The 18,834-nt window shown below is 39.9% G+C and overlaps 1 protein-coding gene across 3 annotated transcripts in view; it reads right to left on the bottom strand.

The window, feature by feature from the left end:
- LRIG3 (leucine rich repeats and immunoglobulin like domains 3) overlaps window positions 1–17,444 on the bottom strand; it is a 47,700-nt gene extending 30,256 nt beyond the window's left edge. For 2 of the 3 annotated variants that reach the window (XM_037847212.1, XM_037847213.1), the window contains exons 1-3: window positions 16,908–17,444; window positions 11,069–11,140; window positions 10,774–10,848 (exon numbers count right to left, since the gene is read on the bottom strand). In XM_037847212.1, the coding sequence (XP_037703140.1) occupies window positions 10,774–10,848; window positions 11,069–11,140; window positions 16,908–17,149 (389 nt within the window). In that variant the 5' untranslated portion in view covers window positions 17,150–17,444. The remainder of the gene's footprint in view (window positions 1–10,773; window positions 10,849–11,068; window positions 11,141–16,907) is intronic. The other variant, XM_037847211.1, reaches the window with a different exon arrangement.
- Between the last annotated feature and the right edge of the window lie 1,390 nt (window positions 17,445–18,834).

Raw genomic sequence — 18,834 nt, 5'->3', positions numbered from 1 at the left:
TGTGTGTACTTTTATTATTCCTTTACTTTTATTTTAAGGAAATTTTAGAAAGAAATGGATGCATTCAATTCACCATGTTTAAAAGAAAGTCTTCAATAAAAATTCAATTAATATCATTTTTTCTCTACAAACCAAAATAAAAATCAAAGCCTTCCCTCAAAAAAGTTACTTAAAAATCATTCAACTTAGATTTTTATAATATATATATTAACAAAAAGGGTAGCCTATATAAAGAATGTTCACTTAAGATGATAGCTTGGGCTGGAAAACATGACATTATTATTCTGAACCTCAAATTAATAGACAATTATCTTCCAGAGGATTAATTCTATATGAACACATCAGACTAAATTAAGTTCATTTTATTTTCTGATATGGTTCATAAACCAGTAGACTAGGGACATCACAGATGCAGAAAGTCCTGATTTCATCCAAGTGTTTAACTTGTCCTTGTGAATGAGACATAGAAAATGAGGTAGTGATGATCACGCAGGCAGGTGATTTCATATCCCTTGTCTCTATTCATAGGCTGTCATCAGCCTTTAGGGAAGCAACTGGTGGCTGCTACTGGACCTTCCTGTGGTCTCATGTTGCTGATGTGTGTAAGAAGATGGATAGAGATGTATGTGAATGATCCAGTGCAAATGCTGTTAAACTAATAAAAGCACAGCTCATTTGTTATATAAATCATGATTTAAAACCTCTCACTCTATTAAGTGGATGATCTAGAAGCAACAAGAGACATTCAACAGAGACAGAGCCAATGCTTTAAATTTTTAACTGATTATTTGTACAAGGCCTAAGTGAAAGCAATTCTTGTGCAAGTGACAACAGACTTAGGGATTTCAGCTGACCACAAACTTAGTATGAGCCAACAGTACAACATGGTTGCTTAAAATGCTCCTAGTCTTAAGTTTCATTAATGTCCAGTATTCTGATCAAAGGAGACAACAGTCCTACCACATATGCTATATTAGTCAGACCACATCGTAATTATCTTACTTTGGGCACCATGTGTTACACTGTCATGGTGAAGAGGTGTGTGATGAGGAGGACTTTAAGGATCTCGGCCTGCACTGTACAGTACAGTAGCTGCTAGATACAAGTGGCTATTTACATTTAAATTAAATTAAAAATTAAATTTGTCTGTCACACTAGCCACATCTCAAGGGCTCAAAATCATGTGTCTTGTTGCTACTGCATTTGACAACAAAGAGAGAGAACATTTCCATCATCATAGAAAATACTACTGGAGAGCACTTATCTAGACCCCAAGTCACCTGAAAAATGCACATTAGAATTTGACCCAGGAGAACACAGGGCTTTAGTAAATCCTTATTTACATGTTAAGTACTTACATTGTAAGCATCATTATACAGAACAGAGAACAAGGTTGTTCTCCCCAGCACACAGAACTAGAACATCAGAAACTGCAGAAGGGCCGAGCTCAATATAAAAAGTCCTAGCAATTACAACTACCCAATGATGGAACAGCTCCTCACCAAGCAATGGGCTCTCTGTCCACAGAAGTGCTCATGGGGAAGATGGACAACCACTCTTCCAGAGATTTCTCCAGACAGAAATGTTCTCCCAATTCCACACACAAATGTGTGCAAAAAATGCTCAAAACTAACAAAAAATGAGTTTAACCAATTATATAACACAGCACAATATTTACTTCCAATTCCTCTCACCTTTTCCTTGACACTCATACATGGGACCATGGTGAGAAAGGAAATGCAAGGAAATACTAGGGGTGGAGAGTAAGAGAAAGGGAGATTTATACAATTAACTGGCTACTGGCCTGGCCTTCCTTAAGCTTTTCCATCTTTGAAAAGTTCTGCCTTTATTCCTAGGCCAACAGCTTACCCAGCACACAGCCACAGTGACTAAGTTCAAAAGCATCTTATTTTTTCTAAAAACTTATGCTCATTTTGATTCTACTCCATGAAGTATTTGTTCTGTTTTAAAAACATTAAAAATTTCTTACCTGTAGCAAAACTGACAGCCCAAGGATGCACACCACATTTACCCTATGCTCATGCCCCACAGTTCCTTCACACCTGCACGATTACCGTAATATTTCACTTTTCCTTTACTCTCACTCTGGAGGCTCCTCTACCTCATGGCTAAAGCTATAAAAAGGAGGGAGAGAGCCAGCCAGGTGATTTTAAGAAAGGAGGTACTTATTATTTATAATTGCCTTCCCTTTCTCTGTCTTGATTTTAGTACTTAAGTACCTCCTTGCTAAGGAAAGCAGGGGCAGTACTGGTTGGAGCTTTGTTTCGCTCTCTCTACCCAATTAAGAGTCCTAAACCTCTGTCTAGCCTATAGAAGGCAGCAGAGAAAGTAAAGTAAGGAAGAGGAGGAAAAGGAACCCCGCCAGGATACAGATGCGTGTTGAATCTTGCCTCCCTCCCCAACCAGGAAAAGCAACTGGCTGCAATACTGTGTCTGTCTTGGCAGAACAAGGCTCATTCAGCTTAAAGAAGTCTCCGGTAGAAGCTGCACTTGATGCTTCAAAGCAGTTATCAAAATGGCCAGAATGGGGCTGGGGGAGGGGGCGAGAAAATGGTGTCAGTTCAGGAGAAACATGGATAATACAGGAGTTTTTGAGGCAAGCTATGGTGGAAGGTCAAGGGGCTGGGGATCAATTTTAAGGGCTCCAAGAAGCACCACTGAGGAAGGCTGCCCAATGGGTCACTGGGTCAAATCTAAGAATGTCATGACCTTGGAAATAATAAGTTTTATCCATGAAAACAATTTTATGCATATACTGAGAGGCAGGAAAGAAAAGTTAACTAATAGTTTCTTCTGCGCCTAACTATCTGTGAATTTGGACTAGGCCATTCATCCACGTATGAGCATGGGTAAGGATGGAACATGGTTTGTGCCCACTTATTCAGAGGGAAGCTCCCTCATTCCTTCTGGGCAGGTACTGGGCACTGCCCTACATATCAGGGTTACAACAGGGATGGAAACAGACATGATCTCAGCAAAGTTTCATTCTCATGAGGGAAATGAACATTAATTAAAGGATCATAGACCACTGAAGAATACGATTACATATTGATAATAAAGTAGATATTATAATAAAGAAGATATGAAAAGGTAAAAGGGAGAACCTTAGTCTGACTTAGCAAAAAAAGGGAGAAGGATCAAGTTCTTTAGGCAGAAGGAAAAGCATATGCAAAGGGACCTGAGGCAGGAACAACCTGGCAAGAACCAAGAGACCAAGGGAGTAGGAGGCAGAATTCTGGAGAAGGCTCGGTGGGAAAAAATAATACCGATCATGCTTTGTGTGTCTGGAGAAGGATTTTGCTCTTCATCTAAGAGCAATGAGAAGTCACTGAAGAGTTTAAAGAGCCACATCATGTTCACAAATTTATGTTTTGTATACAGTCAGTCTAAATGGAGAATATAAAACCTGCAGAGCTTGCATTTTGGGAACCAGTTCATGATTAATGTGACAGAAAACTTAAGAGTGTTTATTTCAAATACAGCTCACCTACAGGTAAATTCTCTTTTTTGTTAAAATTAAATATAAACATTTTAACATCCAATACAACTTATCGTTTTAAGATGTTTGTTTGCTTCTTTTGTAAGAGTTGAGCTTTATGAGCTTCAATAACATCTGACTTGTTTGTACTTGTGAAGTTTGTAGCTCTCTACTAGAAGTCCTTTACCTTTGGAGAAGACACTACTTCATTCATTCACATCAGTAGAGCACACATTTGGGGATAAATTTTGAAGTTAAGATGGACAAATTGCATGGGTAAGGATGGGATATGGTTTGTGTCCACTTAATCAGAGAGATGCTCCCTCATTCCTCCAGAAACTGAAGTTCAAATTTTGACCAAAGCTGTTCCCCAACTTCCTTAATGATCGGACAAACTGGTGACCTCTTGCAAATATTGGTCACATAATTTCAAAATTACTCAGAATGTGTAATGCCTGCCTTTCCTATATCCACCTTTATCTCTGAGCTGTGAAATTATTAAAATAACAATATCATAAATTGAATTTAAGGAGTTATTTAAATGAACTCTGTGCCATGCAACCAAGCAACAGTCTCTCAAATCACTGTCTCCTAATTGTTTTAAAAGTCTGACTTTTAGAGTGAAATGAGAAATGCACTCTAAGGGTGAAATTCTCACAGATCTAAGGTCTAATCATTAGTTCCAATCTCTCTGATTCCTCATAGGGAGGTCAAGGAAGAGATGTGGCACTGACATACAGTGGGGATCTACAGATAGCAGCTTCTTAGCAAGACTGTTCGGACATTTAATTATAAAGACCATGTTACTATTTTTGTCTTCATGGCACTTGATTTTTAAAATAGGCCTTGTTTAATGACTATCTGAAAAAAAGGAGAGAAGCAGATTCTGTGCTTAACTGAAATATAGTCATCTCACCCACTGCTAGAAAAGTCTTCAAACGATTCCCTCAAATCTGTAAAGCTCCAAACACCTAACTATGCATGGAAGAGCTTCGTGGGCTGATGCCTACACCTTACCTACGCCTCCTTTCTCTCTAGCCACTCATCATCCCTCTGTACACACTGAAACCTAAAGCCCTCTCCACACCGAGACAGCCTGGGCACACCTCTGTCATCCCAGAAGTGTCTCTTTACTGTCAGTCTTCTGGTTATTCAGCACTCTTTGAGGGTGGAGACCAAGTTGCATTTTGCTTTGTGCGTTAGCACTTAGCACATTGTAGGCATGTTGCTGGGCACTTTGAACAACTCAACATTCACCTCCTATATGCACAAGCCCTCAGGCTAGAAATGTTGTTGAGTTATTAATTACAATTGCGTGTCCACCTTTTTTTTTTTTCATCAATTGGAGAGAACACAAGTTCTTCTGATAATTGACCCCAAATGCAGAATTCTTTCTCCTCTCCCTCCTCTATGCTATCTACGGCTGCCTGGATAACGTTTCTAAATCATGCCTTTCTCCTGTGACTCTCCTGTTCAAGAATCCACAATGGCTCCCCACTTTGGCCCACTGCCTCAAGCCTCTGCTCCTCTGCCAAGCCCACCATAAGCAAAACAGCAGCAATTGCTGCTGCTCACAATTTGCAGAGCCCTTTCACATACGTTATGCCATTTGATCTTTACCAGAACCATCTGAGATAGATCAGGAACCATTTTTTACCATTTTAACAGATAAACAAAGAAGTTAATCAACTCTGCCTAAAGTCCAACAGGTCATTTAGCGTGAGACAAAATAAAAATCTGCGTGCCTGACTTCCAATCTCTCCACTACTGCACAAAGGCTCATTTTCTCTCTTGAGCACTTAGATATTTAATGAGCATCTCCTATGTGCCAGAGACTGTACTCGGCTGCCATGGGGATTAAAAGTTCACAAAGATGCAGGTCCTACACAGGGACGAGACATGTGATGTATGTCACAAGAGAAATGCATGTGCTTATGGGAGTTTCAAAACTGAAAAAAAGGAAAACCACTGCCCTTCCTGGAATTCTACAACTATTGTTCACGCCACACAAATTGCCAAAACTACCACTATTTTCTCTGTAGTGTGTAAGTCGCACTGGACCTCTGAAGGAAGGGCCTGAGTCTCATACTTCCCCTACATCCCCAAAACACCCCACCGGTACCGAGGATGCACGGCGTAATGGAATTGCATCTGACAGGGAATTAGGTTCTAAGGCCAGGAGAGCGAGGCACCATCCACCATCAATACTCCGTTGAAGATCCCCTCAAACACCAGCAATGAGCCCAACACCCCTGGTGTTATCTTCAGGGTTAGAACAGATCAGTTTTGTGGGGGTTGGTTTCCTTTGGTAATAGAATTTTTACTTCAGAACCTGATGAAGTCCTTCACATGTGTAGGACCCAAACAGCATGAAAAGTCTCAACACCAAAGTTGCACTCAGTGTGGTGAGATATGCAAACTTGGAAAGGCAATGGCAAAGGGGGCTTTTATTTCCCACCTCATGCAAATGGGGATGCATGCTCCCTGGCTGAAATGGTGAGCTGAATTCTCGCACTACTTAAATTACTTCTCTTGTTCTTTAAAAAAATATAAATACGTATTATTGCTGCAGTGGTTATAATTTATTTATTTTTAAGGTAAAATGGAAGTATGCTCTGTTTCCAAGGTAAATCTTTAGTGATCAGGTTAGTCTAAGTTTATAAGAGGACATTTGTCTGAGTTATGCAAAGTGCATGCAGCCGTAAATATTCCTTAATTCGCACGTTAATTAAGCACCAATTATATCCCAGGTACCACATTAGGTGCTGGGAAAACAAGAGTCCGCCACAGAGGCCCCAGAGAGGCCTGTTTGTAGGGAAGAAAAATATAAACAAAATCATTTTGTTGCCATGTAAGGATATACGAGGCAAGGAGGGCCTGGAGTGGGCAGGGGAGGCTTGGAAGAGACAGCCCCCCAGCCCGGGCGCCACAGGACTCACTCCCTTACATCACTCAGGTCCTGACTCACATGTCACCTCCCCACTGATGCCCTCCCTGTCTCACCATTTTAAACTGTTCGTCCCCTCTTCCTCACACACTCTTGATCCCTCTTCGCTGCTTTATTTTTTGCCCGGGCCCTTGTCACCTTTGACTACCTCTCATTTATTTTTTTGTCTTTCTTCTTCCATGAAAAGGTCAGCTGTATGAGGGCAGAGACTTTGGTCTCTTTTGGTCACTGCTGAATCCCCAGAGCTGAGCTTAGAACAGTGCCTGGCATACGGAAGGTCTCTGTGCACATTCCAAAAGAGGTTTTCCCTGACCACCTGATGTGCAGGCCAGCTGACTGCCATAGCACTTTCGAGCCCTTTAACCTCCTCTCCCTTCCTTCACAGCCTCCATCACACATGGAATTCCTCTTTTCTTTTAAAGTGTGGCTACTTATTTATTTTTATCCTCCCCTCACTGGAATGGAAGCTGCATGATAAGAAGTTTGTTTTGTTCACTGCTGTGTCCCTAACACTTAAAAGGTCTGGCACACAGTAGGCATTCAATAAATTTTAGATGAATGAATGATGACAACCATCATCTTCCCCATCATGGCTAACATCCATGGAGCACTCCGTATACATCAGGTGACTTTACATGTACATATTCTCTCTCCTAATCCTCACAGCAGCCCCATAAGTAGGCACTGTCATAATTCTCATTTTATAACTGAAGAAACACAGGCAGAACCAGTTCAAGGTCACACACCTTGGGGAGAGCCAGAAAGTAATTCCAGACCATCTGACCCAAGATTTGCTTTTAATCGCTGTTGTAGTGACATGATCGGAGCTATGTTTTAGAACACAGCCATCATCTCTCCTGGACTACTGCTGTGGTCTTCTAATTATCTGTCCCCTTTAGTCCACCCTCCTGCCATCTCCAGGTCATTCTCCACACTAAAGCCGGAGGGACATTTTCGAATAACAAATATAATCGCCTTGCTTTGCCTTAAATCTCTTCAATGGCTTTCCATCAGTGAAGCGCAGGTTTTGGGGTCCCCACCAGCAAAGGCGGTCAACATTTACCCTAATCTCTCTGCAAAGATGACAATATCATCTCTGGAAAGATGACAAGCTATGAAGAAAATGAATTGGGAGGAACTCTTTCCCTTTGAGATAAGAAATAAAGAGAAAAGCCTTACTTTATTAGGACAAACATGATGCTGTCAGTAATACCAGATATATTTATGCAATATCAGATCAGAATCAGCAGGGAAGATGTGCTGAAGTAGATATTCCCAGGCTCCACCCAAACCCACTGACTTAGAATCTTCTTGGGATGGAGTCAGGGAATCTATGTTTTTAGCAAGTACTCTAAGTGTGCCTTTGACATCCACTGACCTTTCAACTCTAGAACACCACACAAGTATCTGCATGTTGGGTAATACTATACAACCACCTGAGTCAATTAGCATTGTTTACTTCAATATGGCCTCTTTTATTTGGCAATAACGTAACATAATTCATGATTTGAAACTGCCCTAAAATCCAGGTCACGGGGCTTAAAAATGTCCAACGCCAGACAGCTCATGCCACATTACACGAAGCCGTCAACTATCACATCTGGCAAAATCAATGCACTTACAATGCCAGATTAGCAGAATTTGACTAATAATTCCAAAGATTATTTCACCCCTCAAAATAGTCCATTCTGCCAGACTTAGGAAATTATGAAAGAAAAACAAATTGAAAACAGAAAACCTGCCTTGCCGTTGCATGCCAATTGAATTCTGAGCTAGTTGTATGTGGGATTCAAAGGAGAATTGGTCTATTCAGGCCTTTTACATTTAAAAAGAGACCTAAAATGTTTAGAGATGATCTTTGTTAATGGACAAATTCAACATTCATCCAATCAGCATCCCCAAATCCAGGCTTCTTTGACATTATAAGAATTGGTCCCAACCTGAATTTACCTCTGGACAAAGGGCACCATTTGACCCAACATTAGCTCATGCAGTGAGAGGAGAGAGAGGTTTTATCAGGTACCATCTTCTCTGCTTCTCGCCCCTTCAGCTATGAGGCATCCCCACAATATACAATAGACGTTAAAGCTTTTGCTCAAGGGTCCAGTTGATTTTTCCTTTCCTTTTCTTTAACACAAGTAATCAAATCATTTGACTTGCAAAAATTACCCAGAAAATGTTTTCCCCTAAAAAACATTTAAAAAAAAAAGATGTCAAAACATAAAGTTCAAATAGTTCTGAGAACTACTTTGTAAGAAATGGGACTTAATGGTGGTGCTAATTAATCTGAATCATGCTATGTGGTTTAACAATTTGGGGAGGTAAATTTCAGAAATGTACTGATTTTTAGTTCTGATTATTTTCAAGTGCTTCTATATAAAAGAAAGTGTTCCACCCTACACAACATGCCACAAAAATTAAAAGTGCTTTAGAAACAAATTACTGTGTATGGCAGTATCCAAAGAAACCCACAAGAGAAAAGAAAACATCTGTGGAAGAAAATACCCAGGAACATAAATTTTTCGACATTTCATAGATATGAAAACAAGTTCTCACTATCCATACTGAATTAGCAGACCCATCATTTCAATGACTCTTCACAGATTCTACACAATCTAGGTAATAAATCAGATCTATCATTATATAAGATGAACCAAGCAATCACTGGTCATATGTACTGCAACAAATTAACGGGAAAGTGAGATTATGCAGGCTGATTTTACAAACAGCACTCTCTAAATTTAAACAACCAAAACAATACAGGGAAGAGTTCAAATTTCCAAGGTTTCTAACTATCCAGATTTCACTCTACTTTTCTGATGACAAGTTACAGCTCTAAAATGTAAAATCACTAGGTTCTTTATTTCCACTAGAACTTTCTGATTTCCTCACATGTTCTTACTGCTGCCGACTCTACACCATGCCAAAGAGAAGACTGTTTTCTCCACCCCAGCCAGATAACAAAACTCCACTGCAGACCCTCTCTTAGCCACGAAGCAAACAACAACCCTCAAGTCTCTCTTGAACTTGCTGACAGAATCTGCCAATACACAGGGCAAGGACGGCAGGACCAAACAGCGACTTAAAAACATCCCATCGGTCAAACAAGAATAGCAAAAGATTTTTAAGACAGCAAAGCCAGTATTCCCTTTGGACTCCAAAATTTTAAGCAGCTGTGAAAAACAAAGAAAATAGGTATTAATGCTAGCATAAAAATTTTTTTTTTTAATTCAGTGTTTATTTGTCAAATACCAACTGCTTTTTCTTGCATTCTTTTCTGTTTCTGATCTTTGCAAAAACCACATCAGTATCAAATGTCACTTAGTTCTTATTCAAACAGAGGAAAGCAGACACAGCGGCTGCACCAGTGACTTAGCTGACCTAGGCCCTCAGTAAAAACAAACCTCTGTAAATCACCAGATGTAAACAATTGGGTAGTGATCATTTTAATTAATTGAACAGCTTTCCCGAAATTCACTGTAATTTCAACTCTCTCAACACCTTTCCCAGAAGCAACCAACAATGGTCACTTTTCTTAGACTGTTTAGAGAAGGAAAACATTTTTAACTTCAGTGTCTTCAATATATTTTAAAATTATTAGAGATTATAGTGGTAAGCTACTGAATTTAGGAAATCAAACCATGTGCATTCTAAATGCTATTTTTAAAAGATGAAGGCCAAAACCTATCTCCTATGCATGATTACAAACATGATATCTGTCCTAAAAACAATAGAGATCAATTAACATAATTTTAATTTTATTTGAAAACTAGTATGTGTGACATAACTTCCAACGATTATTTCTGATTTCAATCACATATTTAGTGCATATGATGATATTTTGAGTTGATGTTTCTGAACCCTGATTTTCACTGCAAGCAGCCCACTTAAGAGGACACTCCAATGGCTTATTACCCACTGCTACCTTTCCTCACAAAACAACTCTGATCATGCTCTACTAGGAACTATGCAACATGTAATCCACAGATCCTATGCCAACCATTGAGCAATACCAGAAGTCCTAGCCTACAGAATACAATCAAGTATGTGTCTCTGTGGAGTGAAGGTGGCTTCTCTGAATCTTGAAAATGCAATGACAGCAAAGTATAAAGTGTGTAATTGCGACACTTGAAACTTAGAGGATGATACAGTTAGAGGCTGGTAAACAAATCAACGATTTAAAGAATGCTTCTCTCCATTATATTCTGAAGGAAGTATTCAAAAGGGACACATAATTTGCTTGAAAGAATTTTACTCTAGCCCTTACAGGACTGCTACCCAGGGTCCCTGCAAACAAAAATGTGAAATTTAGCTAATTGTCACTTACAAGGAGAGAAGCGTAATATTTGCTGAGACTGGTCCCAGATTTGGAATGGTCTCCAATTCATTGTTGTTCAGTTTTCTATAAACATCAAAAAAAAAAGAAAAGAAAAAAAAGAAAAAAAAAAGCTGATTAGGTAATAGGTAATTCATGGAGGTGGAAACTTTTTAAATTTATGTAAAGATACTTCCCAAGTAGAAAGTTTTAAATAATTTATTTATAATCCAAATATTCTTTACAGTTAAATCATGTGATAGATAACATTTTATTCAAACCCAAATAGAAAATAAACAAGACTCACACTTCTCGAAGCCTCTGAAGGTGGCTCATGGAACTTGCCTTGATGAAAGACACTCTGTTGTTACTTAAGTCCCTATAAGAAAACAAAAATAAAATTAAGTAGTTTCCAAAAATCACTAATAATACTTAATGATGTGCAAGGCAGAGTGGGCTTATGAAATATCTCTATCAACACTAGTGACAACATAAGAAATCAACACTGCATCCTGTCCATGAACTTGATGGTAACAAGCATGCCAAACTCAAAAATACAAACTCAGAACAAAATTAGTTTAGGAGGCTGGTAGATTCAAATGCTTTAAGCCCACAAACATTTTAAGAGATGTTTTTTTGGCACAGGGTGAACAGTTCTTTTGTGAACTGGTAGTTTTGCTTCACCCTCCCCATCCCCATTCCATCTCCCCACTCCAAACTTGATATGATGAAGTCATGACTTATGAAAAGTGGCTAATGAAGCAGGTTGCTAAAACTGAAGGCTCAAAGAAATTTTTTTTTTATCATCATAAAACTAAGCACTCGTATCCTTATTACATAGTCAAAATAAGAATTGCTTCTCAAAATATTTGTTTCTCTGGGTTGAGGCACAAATTATTTAGTTTGTGTGTGTGTGTGTGTGTGTGTGAGAGAGAGAGAGAGAGAAAATTGGAAAGTACATAAAACAACTTTAACCCTCCATTGTTAATTCCCAAATCTCAATATTTAGTAATATAACATAATTTAAACCACATCAGTGACCTAACAAAGCTAATCAGACTGTAAAGAACCCTGAACAGACTTCTTCCAATCACTAAAATAAATGGGCTTCATACTCAAAAACTGAACCTACCTTAGTAACAATTTCCATAGGACACTGTTATTATTTCAAAAAGAAGCAAAAAAGGAAAAGAAACTTCTTGCATACACAATACCCTAGGCTAGGAAGTCATCTCAGCACTTAAGATTCAAAATATGAAACAGAATCTGGCAAATATGCTTGGGTTATATTCCGTATATGTGTCATTGCACTGAATATGTGCCTTCCAAATGGTGTAATGAAAATGAAATGGCTGAACAGCTACTGACACCAGGCTAACAAACAGTATGGCTTAAAGCTCCCCACGAAACGAGGTGAACCAACCCTTACTAAATTAATTCTTTCAGGGTTTAAAAATGAAGATTAACTGTCCAGATAACCAAAGTAGACTGGAGAAAAGCATGAATCATTTGTCATATGCCATAAGTATGCAAAAAAAGAAGAGAGAGAGAGAGAAATCCTATCCAAAGAAACACCATGTTACTTAGCGTACATCAAGTAGTTAACAATGTAACAATGGGAAATCAGAGATCCTTTCAGTCTTTGCATTTCTATTTTGAGAATAAACCTGGATTTCTCCATTTCATCTAAAAAAAAAAAGAACCTGCAAAGGTTTTATTTGAAACACGTTTGCCTAAAGACCTACCAGACAGTATCAGACATGAGTAGATTTGTTCTGGTAGAGTTATAACATGAAAAAAAAATCTGGCACAGTCTTTAAACTATAAAAATGCTGCAATTACAACCACTGTTGGGCTTGCTCACCCCACTGGAGCCAGACACTTTCCCTCACAGCCCAGCTCACATCCATCTGGAGTTCATCAAGGAAACCGTGAGCCCAACAACTCACTGTGGGTTTCAAACAAAACCTGTGTGCTTTTAGCACCACAGACAGTCATAGATTTCCCACATGGTTAAAGAAAACAACCAAGGAAAAGAGTCCTTCACCTGGGAGGTAAGCCTGAGTCAACAGAAAGTTTCATCTGGGCCCACCTGACTAAAGAACATTTAATCAACATAAAACCGTGTCCCCTATTGTTTCACATTTTAAAGGGGGAGCAGGAACCAATCTCGTAGTTATGTTTAATGAAGGTGATTTTCTTTTTAATTAAAAAAATTAAAACCACACTCTTCACTTCATTTTACAGATTTCATAAGGCAATCCTGTGAGAAAAGAGATTGAGTGCTTAACTTTCTTTCACCCAGTAACTGGATGAGATGCCCGACAACAGACTTTTAAAATGAGAAACTGCCTTTGGAGCGCAGAGCACATGCTGGGGACGGGTCATTTCTGGTCCAGAAGCAGGAGCTGGCAACCTGAAATATTTCCGTTATTGAAACACACTCCCATTCCTGACTGTTCTGTACTGTTAAAACCACATTATATGTGGGAGAGGAAAAAAAAAGCATCCCTTAGCTTACTTTTACTGCTAAATACTTAAAGCCATGAAACTTTTAATGTACCTAAATTTAGATTTAATACAGTTTACATTTCAGAATTGATTACCTTCCAGTTAAGGGATGTCACATTTTCCTAAATCTTGTCTATATTGTTTTTATGGCTACATCATTAAAAACTGATTCAAGTTGAAAAATGCAATTGTTTTCTTAAACTCGTAAATTCATAAAACATTCAACAGGGAAGGCAGATTCTTCAATTTTAGATTTCCATTAATGAGCATCTTTCTCAGGAAACTTTAAAATAAATGTATAGTGAGGTTAATGAAATGGGAAGGTGGTGAGGTGGAGAGGTGTTAACTATGTGCCCAGAACTCAGCTGACCAAGTACTTGAAAATCACACTCTACATGGTAGCCAGAAGGCTCTCTCTCTGCATTTTAGCAAGCAAAGAAATGTATGTGAAAATAATTCATTTACAGTATTTGGTTCCAGCTATGATTTTCTTCCTTTTAGCATTTGGGAATCTGACTTTCAAGTCAAATTTTAAAATGCAAATCCAACACAGCATCTTAATCAATCCCACTGGGACCTGCAGAGCTGCTAATTCAGCAGAAATCTGGAAGGCTGAAAAACAAAAAGCCAGGCTGTAGCTGTTTTAAAACACTGATCCAAAGTGACTCATAAGTCAGCCTGCTATGTTCAAGTTTTAGTCTGGAAAATATAGAAAAACAGCTGTGAAAACCATAGGGACTACTACCTCCCACCCCACCCCCAATTCTGGTAGAGACCAGAGAATTTGTAACAAGGCAACACTAAAGAGGTCACACCAGCAGGAACTACCTTTCAGACTTTCACCTGAGCCCTGTTAAGAACCCAAACATTGCTAGGTGAGAAGATGACTAATTCTGAAATTCCAGTGAGAATTTTAATAATACTTGAAGCTCTCACTGGCAATTGAGCAACTTTTTCCCAGTTTTGACTAAGTAATGTATACTCTAACAAGCATTCCTCTTCAGGTTCAGAACTCTTTGAAAACACAAACTCTAAACGTGAATTCAAGTATACCTCTAAAGTAATGATACTTCAAAAAGTCATTATTTCAAAAGCCACTTTCTTTAAAGTATTAGAGGTTACTTTCTGAAAGGGAAACCAAGTACAAGTATCATCATCATCCTCATCATCATCATCACAGTTCAAACTATTCTACTTTCCCCACATACAACTCCTCTGGCAATAGATTACAGCTCAATAAAGTGGAAAAGACATGCACACATATAATTAATATAAAGTCTGATTTAACTTTTTACTCATAAATTCAACAGTTGGTAAAACTAATAAAATAAAATATAGGCGCTAAACTTTTTCTGAGCAACGCTCTCAATCTTACTATTTTAATTACCTTTGGAAAAGGAAGTTAAGATACGTTAAGACATGGGGAAGAACAATATGCCCTTTTGTAACTTATTTTTGAACTCTGAAACAGAGTCTACTTAAAAGCTTTTCTAATTATGTAAAATTTAAGTAGCAGCTATCTTACCCCTCTGTTGCAAATACTACCTATCAGGGAAGGTAAAACTCAAGCCCACGTGTTTTTTTGCTCTCTTAAAAGGCGGAGAGAGTAAACTTCTAAAGCTTTAGACACAACCAAAAGAAACATTTACAACAAAAGAACTTAGACCACAAGGTTCGGTGACACCTACAAAGATGTTTAAAAGTCACAGAAGCACAAGAATGACAGAGCTGTCCAATGAGTGATCACAGCGGGGTTTCTGACAACAGACCCAGTGCTTATTTATACAAGTGGAACTTATTTTCACATACATTTAAGGAATGTGGACTTGCATTGAGACAATTTACTGCTGGCGGAAGTGTAATTAAAGACTGTGCTAACCAAATAAACTGTAATTTGTTTTTAGTGTGCCACCAAATTATCTGCAAAACAAAATCCTAATTAGGTCAGCTACTTTTAAGGGACTGTTTAAATAGGTATCAAATCCTTTTTGGCTTAACTCAACTTCTAATCACGAGAAATACAGTTATTTTTTAAAGCATTTAATATACAAAAAAATATATTGCAAACTAGGATATTCAACAGACCACTTGACATCAAGCAAGAACTGAATGTAAGTTAGATTCAGTGTATGATCGAAGCATATCAAAACATATCCCAAGAAGCACTATATTCATTTTCTTTTTTATCCCTGTTATTATTCATAGGTGTTCACCACCTGTCACTCAAATGTTCAGTTCCATATGTTGTCAATAGAGTCATTCACGTTTCATGAATAAGGCAGCATGACCTCCACAAGAGGCAATTGAACAGAATTAGCCACCACTAATTGAAAGTCTTCCTGCTTTAGGTTAAAGCTTATCTCCTTCTTCAGTTGTAATAAAAAACAGCTAAATAAGACATCCTCATGATAAGAGAGAAAATATCAATCCAACAGTCTCTAATTCTACTCTTTTTTTCTATTAAACTAATGATTATTAAAAACCTACAAAGAACATGCTGTTTGACAGTCACCAAATTTAGTATTCACAAATAAGGGGATTTATATTAGCACAATGATTTAAAACACAATTTCTGAAACTACCTAACCTAACCCCACTCCTTTAAGGATGGCCTACTAGGATTGTTGAAGAACTTAGAATTACCACTGCAATTTTGCTAGGCCCAAATCTAACGAACCGCATTTTCTTTCTTTTTTTTAAAAAAAAAAATACAAGTTTTGACTGTTTGCATTTTACAGAGTCTTCCAATTTAAAAGAAAGAAAAAAGAAGCTAGGTACTAGAAGACAATAAGAAAAGAGATGAAATTTGGGAAGTATCAGCATTTCCAGCGAAACTACATTTTCTTCCTTGTTCCTCCAAGCAATTGGCATTGATTTCAGGTTTTCATACTTCACAGCTAGAATCCAAAAACTTGAATAGCAGCACCCAGCACTCTCCTCCAAACCCTCCCCGAATGCTGAAGAACTACAGAAATCACTGTCTTTTTTCTGAAAAGTGTAGTTCCTTCCCTTCCATACCTCCTGATCAGTTTTACCAACTCCTTAGAGGAATGAGAATGTGAGTTATAAATTGGTCATGGGGTGGGGGGGGGGGGGAGGCAGGGGAAGGAACCTGGAATTCCCTAATGCGAAATTAAGCACAGGGGAAAGAACAACAAGATGTCTACCATAGCTTGAACCATAGCCAAACTCTGTTGGTGGGAGAGAGGAACGGACGAGGCTCCCCAAATTAAAGGGGCTCATTCAATTACAGGCTGGGAAGAGAAGAAGGGGGCTAAATCAGTAGGAAACTGAAGTTGAACCACAGGATCATAAACTCGGAGACAGAACTGCACACTCTTGCAGTCTACAGGTTGTCGCCTTTCCTGCCTCTGTCTGGCAGAGGCGCGGACTCGAACCCCTAAGTAGCGTTGACGGTGCAAGACGGTTACCCAGCCCTTTCAAGGAACCCGGGGACTGAGGCCCAGACGGCTCCCTTGCCATCCCTACGGAGTGCCGCTCATGGCTTGGACCAAGAAGTGCTGCCCTGGTAGAAGCGGTGCGCGCCGAACCCCGAGCGCCCAGGCCCATTGTTGGCTTCGGCTTACCAGAAAAAGCAGCCCGGTACCACCTCTGCCCGCAGGAATAATACTTACAGCCGGGCGACCCAGGGCGGGAGCGGCTCGGGAAGACGCGCCAGTCGCTGGCGACTGCAGTCTAGCAGGTCCCCAAGGCAGCGGCAAGGAGCGGGACACGGCCGCTCGGTGGCAACCCCGGACGGATTCCCAAGTATAACGCGCCCGAAGCTGCTGCTGTCGGCTGGGCCCGCGCGCCCCACCAGCGCGCACAGCAGCAGCCCCAGCGCCGCCGCAGGCAGAACGAGCCTCGGCGCGCCCATCGCGGTCCTGTGGCCTATGGCTCGGCCCCGCGCTCCGCAGCCGGGTGCACACTCGGGTCTTGGTACAAACTTCCAGCCGAACAGTGGACACCCTCGTTCCCGCCCGTGCACGCACGCGGTCCTCTCTATGGCTCCGTCAACTCCTTTCTTTTACTCCCAGCAGCGAAGCCCTTTTATTCCCCGTATTAGTGAGAAGGAGACGAAAAAGAAAGGCCCACTGCGGCAGAGTTGCAGCCGGATCAGCGAAGACGTGCCAAAGCCCCTTTAGCCGCACAAGAAACTTTTTCGCCTCCTCTCCGCGGCGCTGCGCGAAGTCCCCGCTCCACGGAGCAATGAGGCGGGGCGGGGAGAGGCTGGAGCGCGCCCATTGGCCAGCCAGGCCCCCTCCACCGTCCCGCGGCCACGTGACAATAACAAGGCTCCAGCACGGGGCAGGGAGAAACAGAGAAAGTGGAGCTGAGATTGTAGGAAATTCGGAGTTACGTTTTCCAGGCTCTCTAGCCTTAAGTCTTCGCAAAGTCTTGGGAAACATATAGCAAATGGAGTTGAAGGGAATAGGAAGTGTCTATAAGGCAAGTGAACAAATACTAGGCCAACTCTCGGCGATGTAGGTGTTTGGGGGAATTTCAGAGGAAGTTAGGTTAGGTTAGCTTTGTTATCACGAAACCTTTCAAGTCCAGATTAAAGAAATTTATAAACTGTCTTACCACCCACAGGTTAAACAATAGCTGTAAAGAAAAGGGTTTTTAACATTAATACTGGAAGGTTTTTTCCATATATCGACTCCAAAAATAAAAATAATAAAAAATGTGGATCCATGGTATTGGAAATGGTATATTGAGTTGCAAATAGCCAGCTGTCGTGCACTGGATGGAATTAGAGGAAAAAAGTATGGGAAACGACTTTCTAATAAACTGTTATGACAATCATAGGTTCCATGTAAGAGTGAGGAATAATAAAAGAAGTCACAATAATATTCCAAAGCAAAACGAAAACTGAGCCTTGGAAGAAAAAATACGTATATGTACTATAGTCCCCCTGGGCATTGATTGGTAATCATCAATTGAGAATGTTACCAGGCTAGAGGTATTTGCATGCCTCCTAATCAGAGGGTGGATTCAGGCTTACAGGACGTCCCAGTAAAATCTGTGCCTTGATCTACTCTTGTAGATGATTGGGGTCACAGGATACTGGAAATGAAGGAGGCTTCAGAAGTCGTCTGCTAACCTCGTCTTCCTCTGGGGGAGAAAATAGGCCCAGAGATGTTAACCAACTTGTTTCTGGCAAAAACTGGAAACTTGAAGCAAGCTCCTGCTTCCACACTCATTGTTTCCTGTAGGCTGTTGGCCAAAGCATCTCTTAGGGCTGCTTAATCTGTTCATTATTAAGGAGTGGAGATAGCTCCTGAAGTTGAGACTTTTCCCCTGATTCTAATGCCCATTGATTTCGACTGTAGCAAGTCACCTGTATAAGCGCTTTCATTCATGGGAGAGAGAAAAGACTCACCTTGAAATTAATGTGCATCATTTTAAATATAATGTTCAATTCTCTTGTTTCCAGCTACCATTAGCATCAATCCCACCAGCCCTTTACATGAATTTCTTCTACTGCTTTGAGAATGTACAATTAGAAAATGTATGTAATGAGGGCACCCTGTTTTGCCTGCTTGAAGGTGGTGAAATGCA

This window comes from Choloepus didactylus, chromosome 8 (genome assembly GCF_015220235.1).
Source record: "Choloepus didactylus isolate mChoDid1 chromosome 8, mChoDid1.pri, whole genome shotgun sequence".
NCBI lineage: Eukaryota > Metazoa > Chordata > Mammalia > Pilosa > Megalonychidae > Choloepus > Choloepus didactylus.
This window is presented reverse-complemented; position numbering and strand designations above follow the sequence as displayed.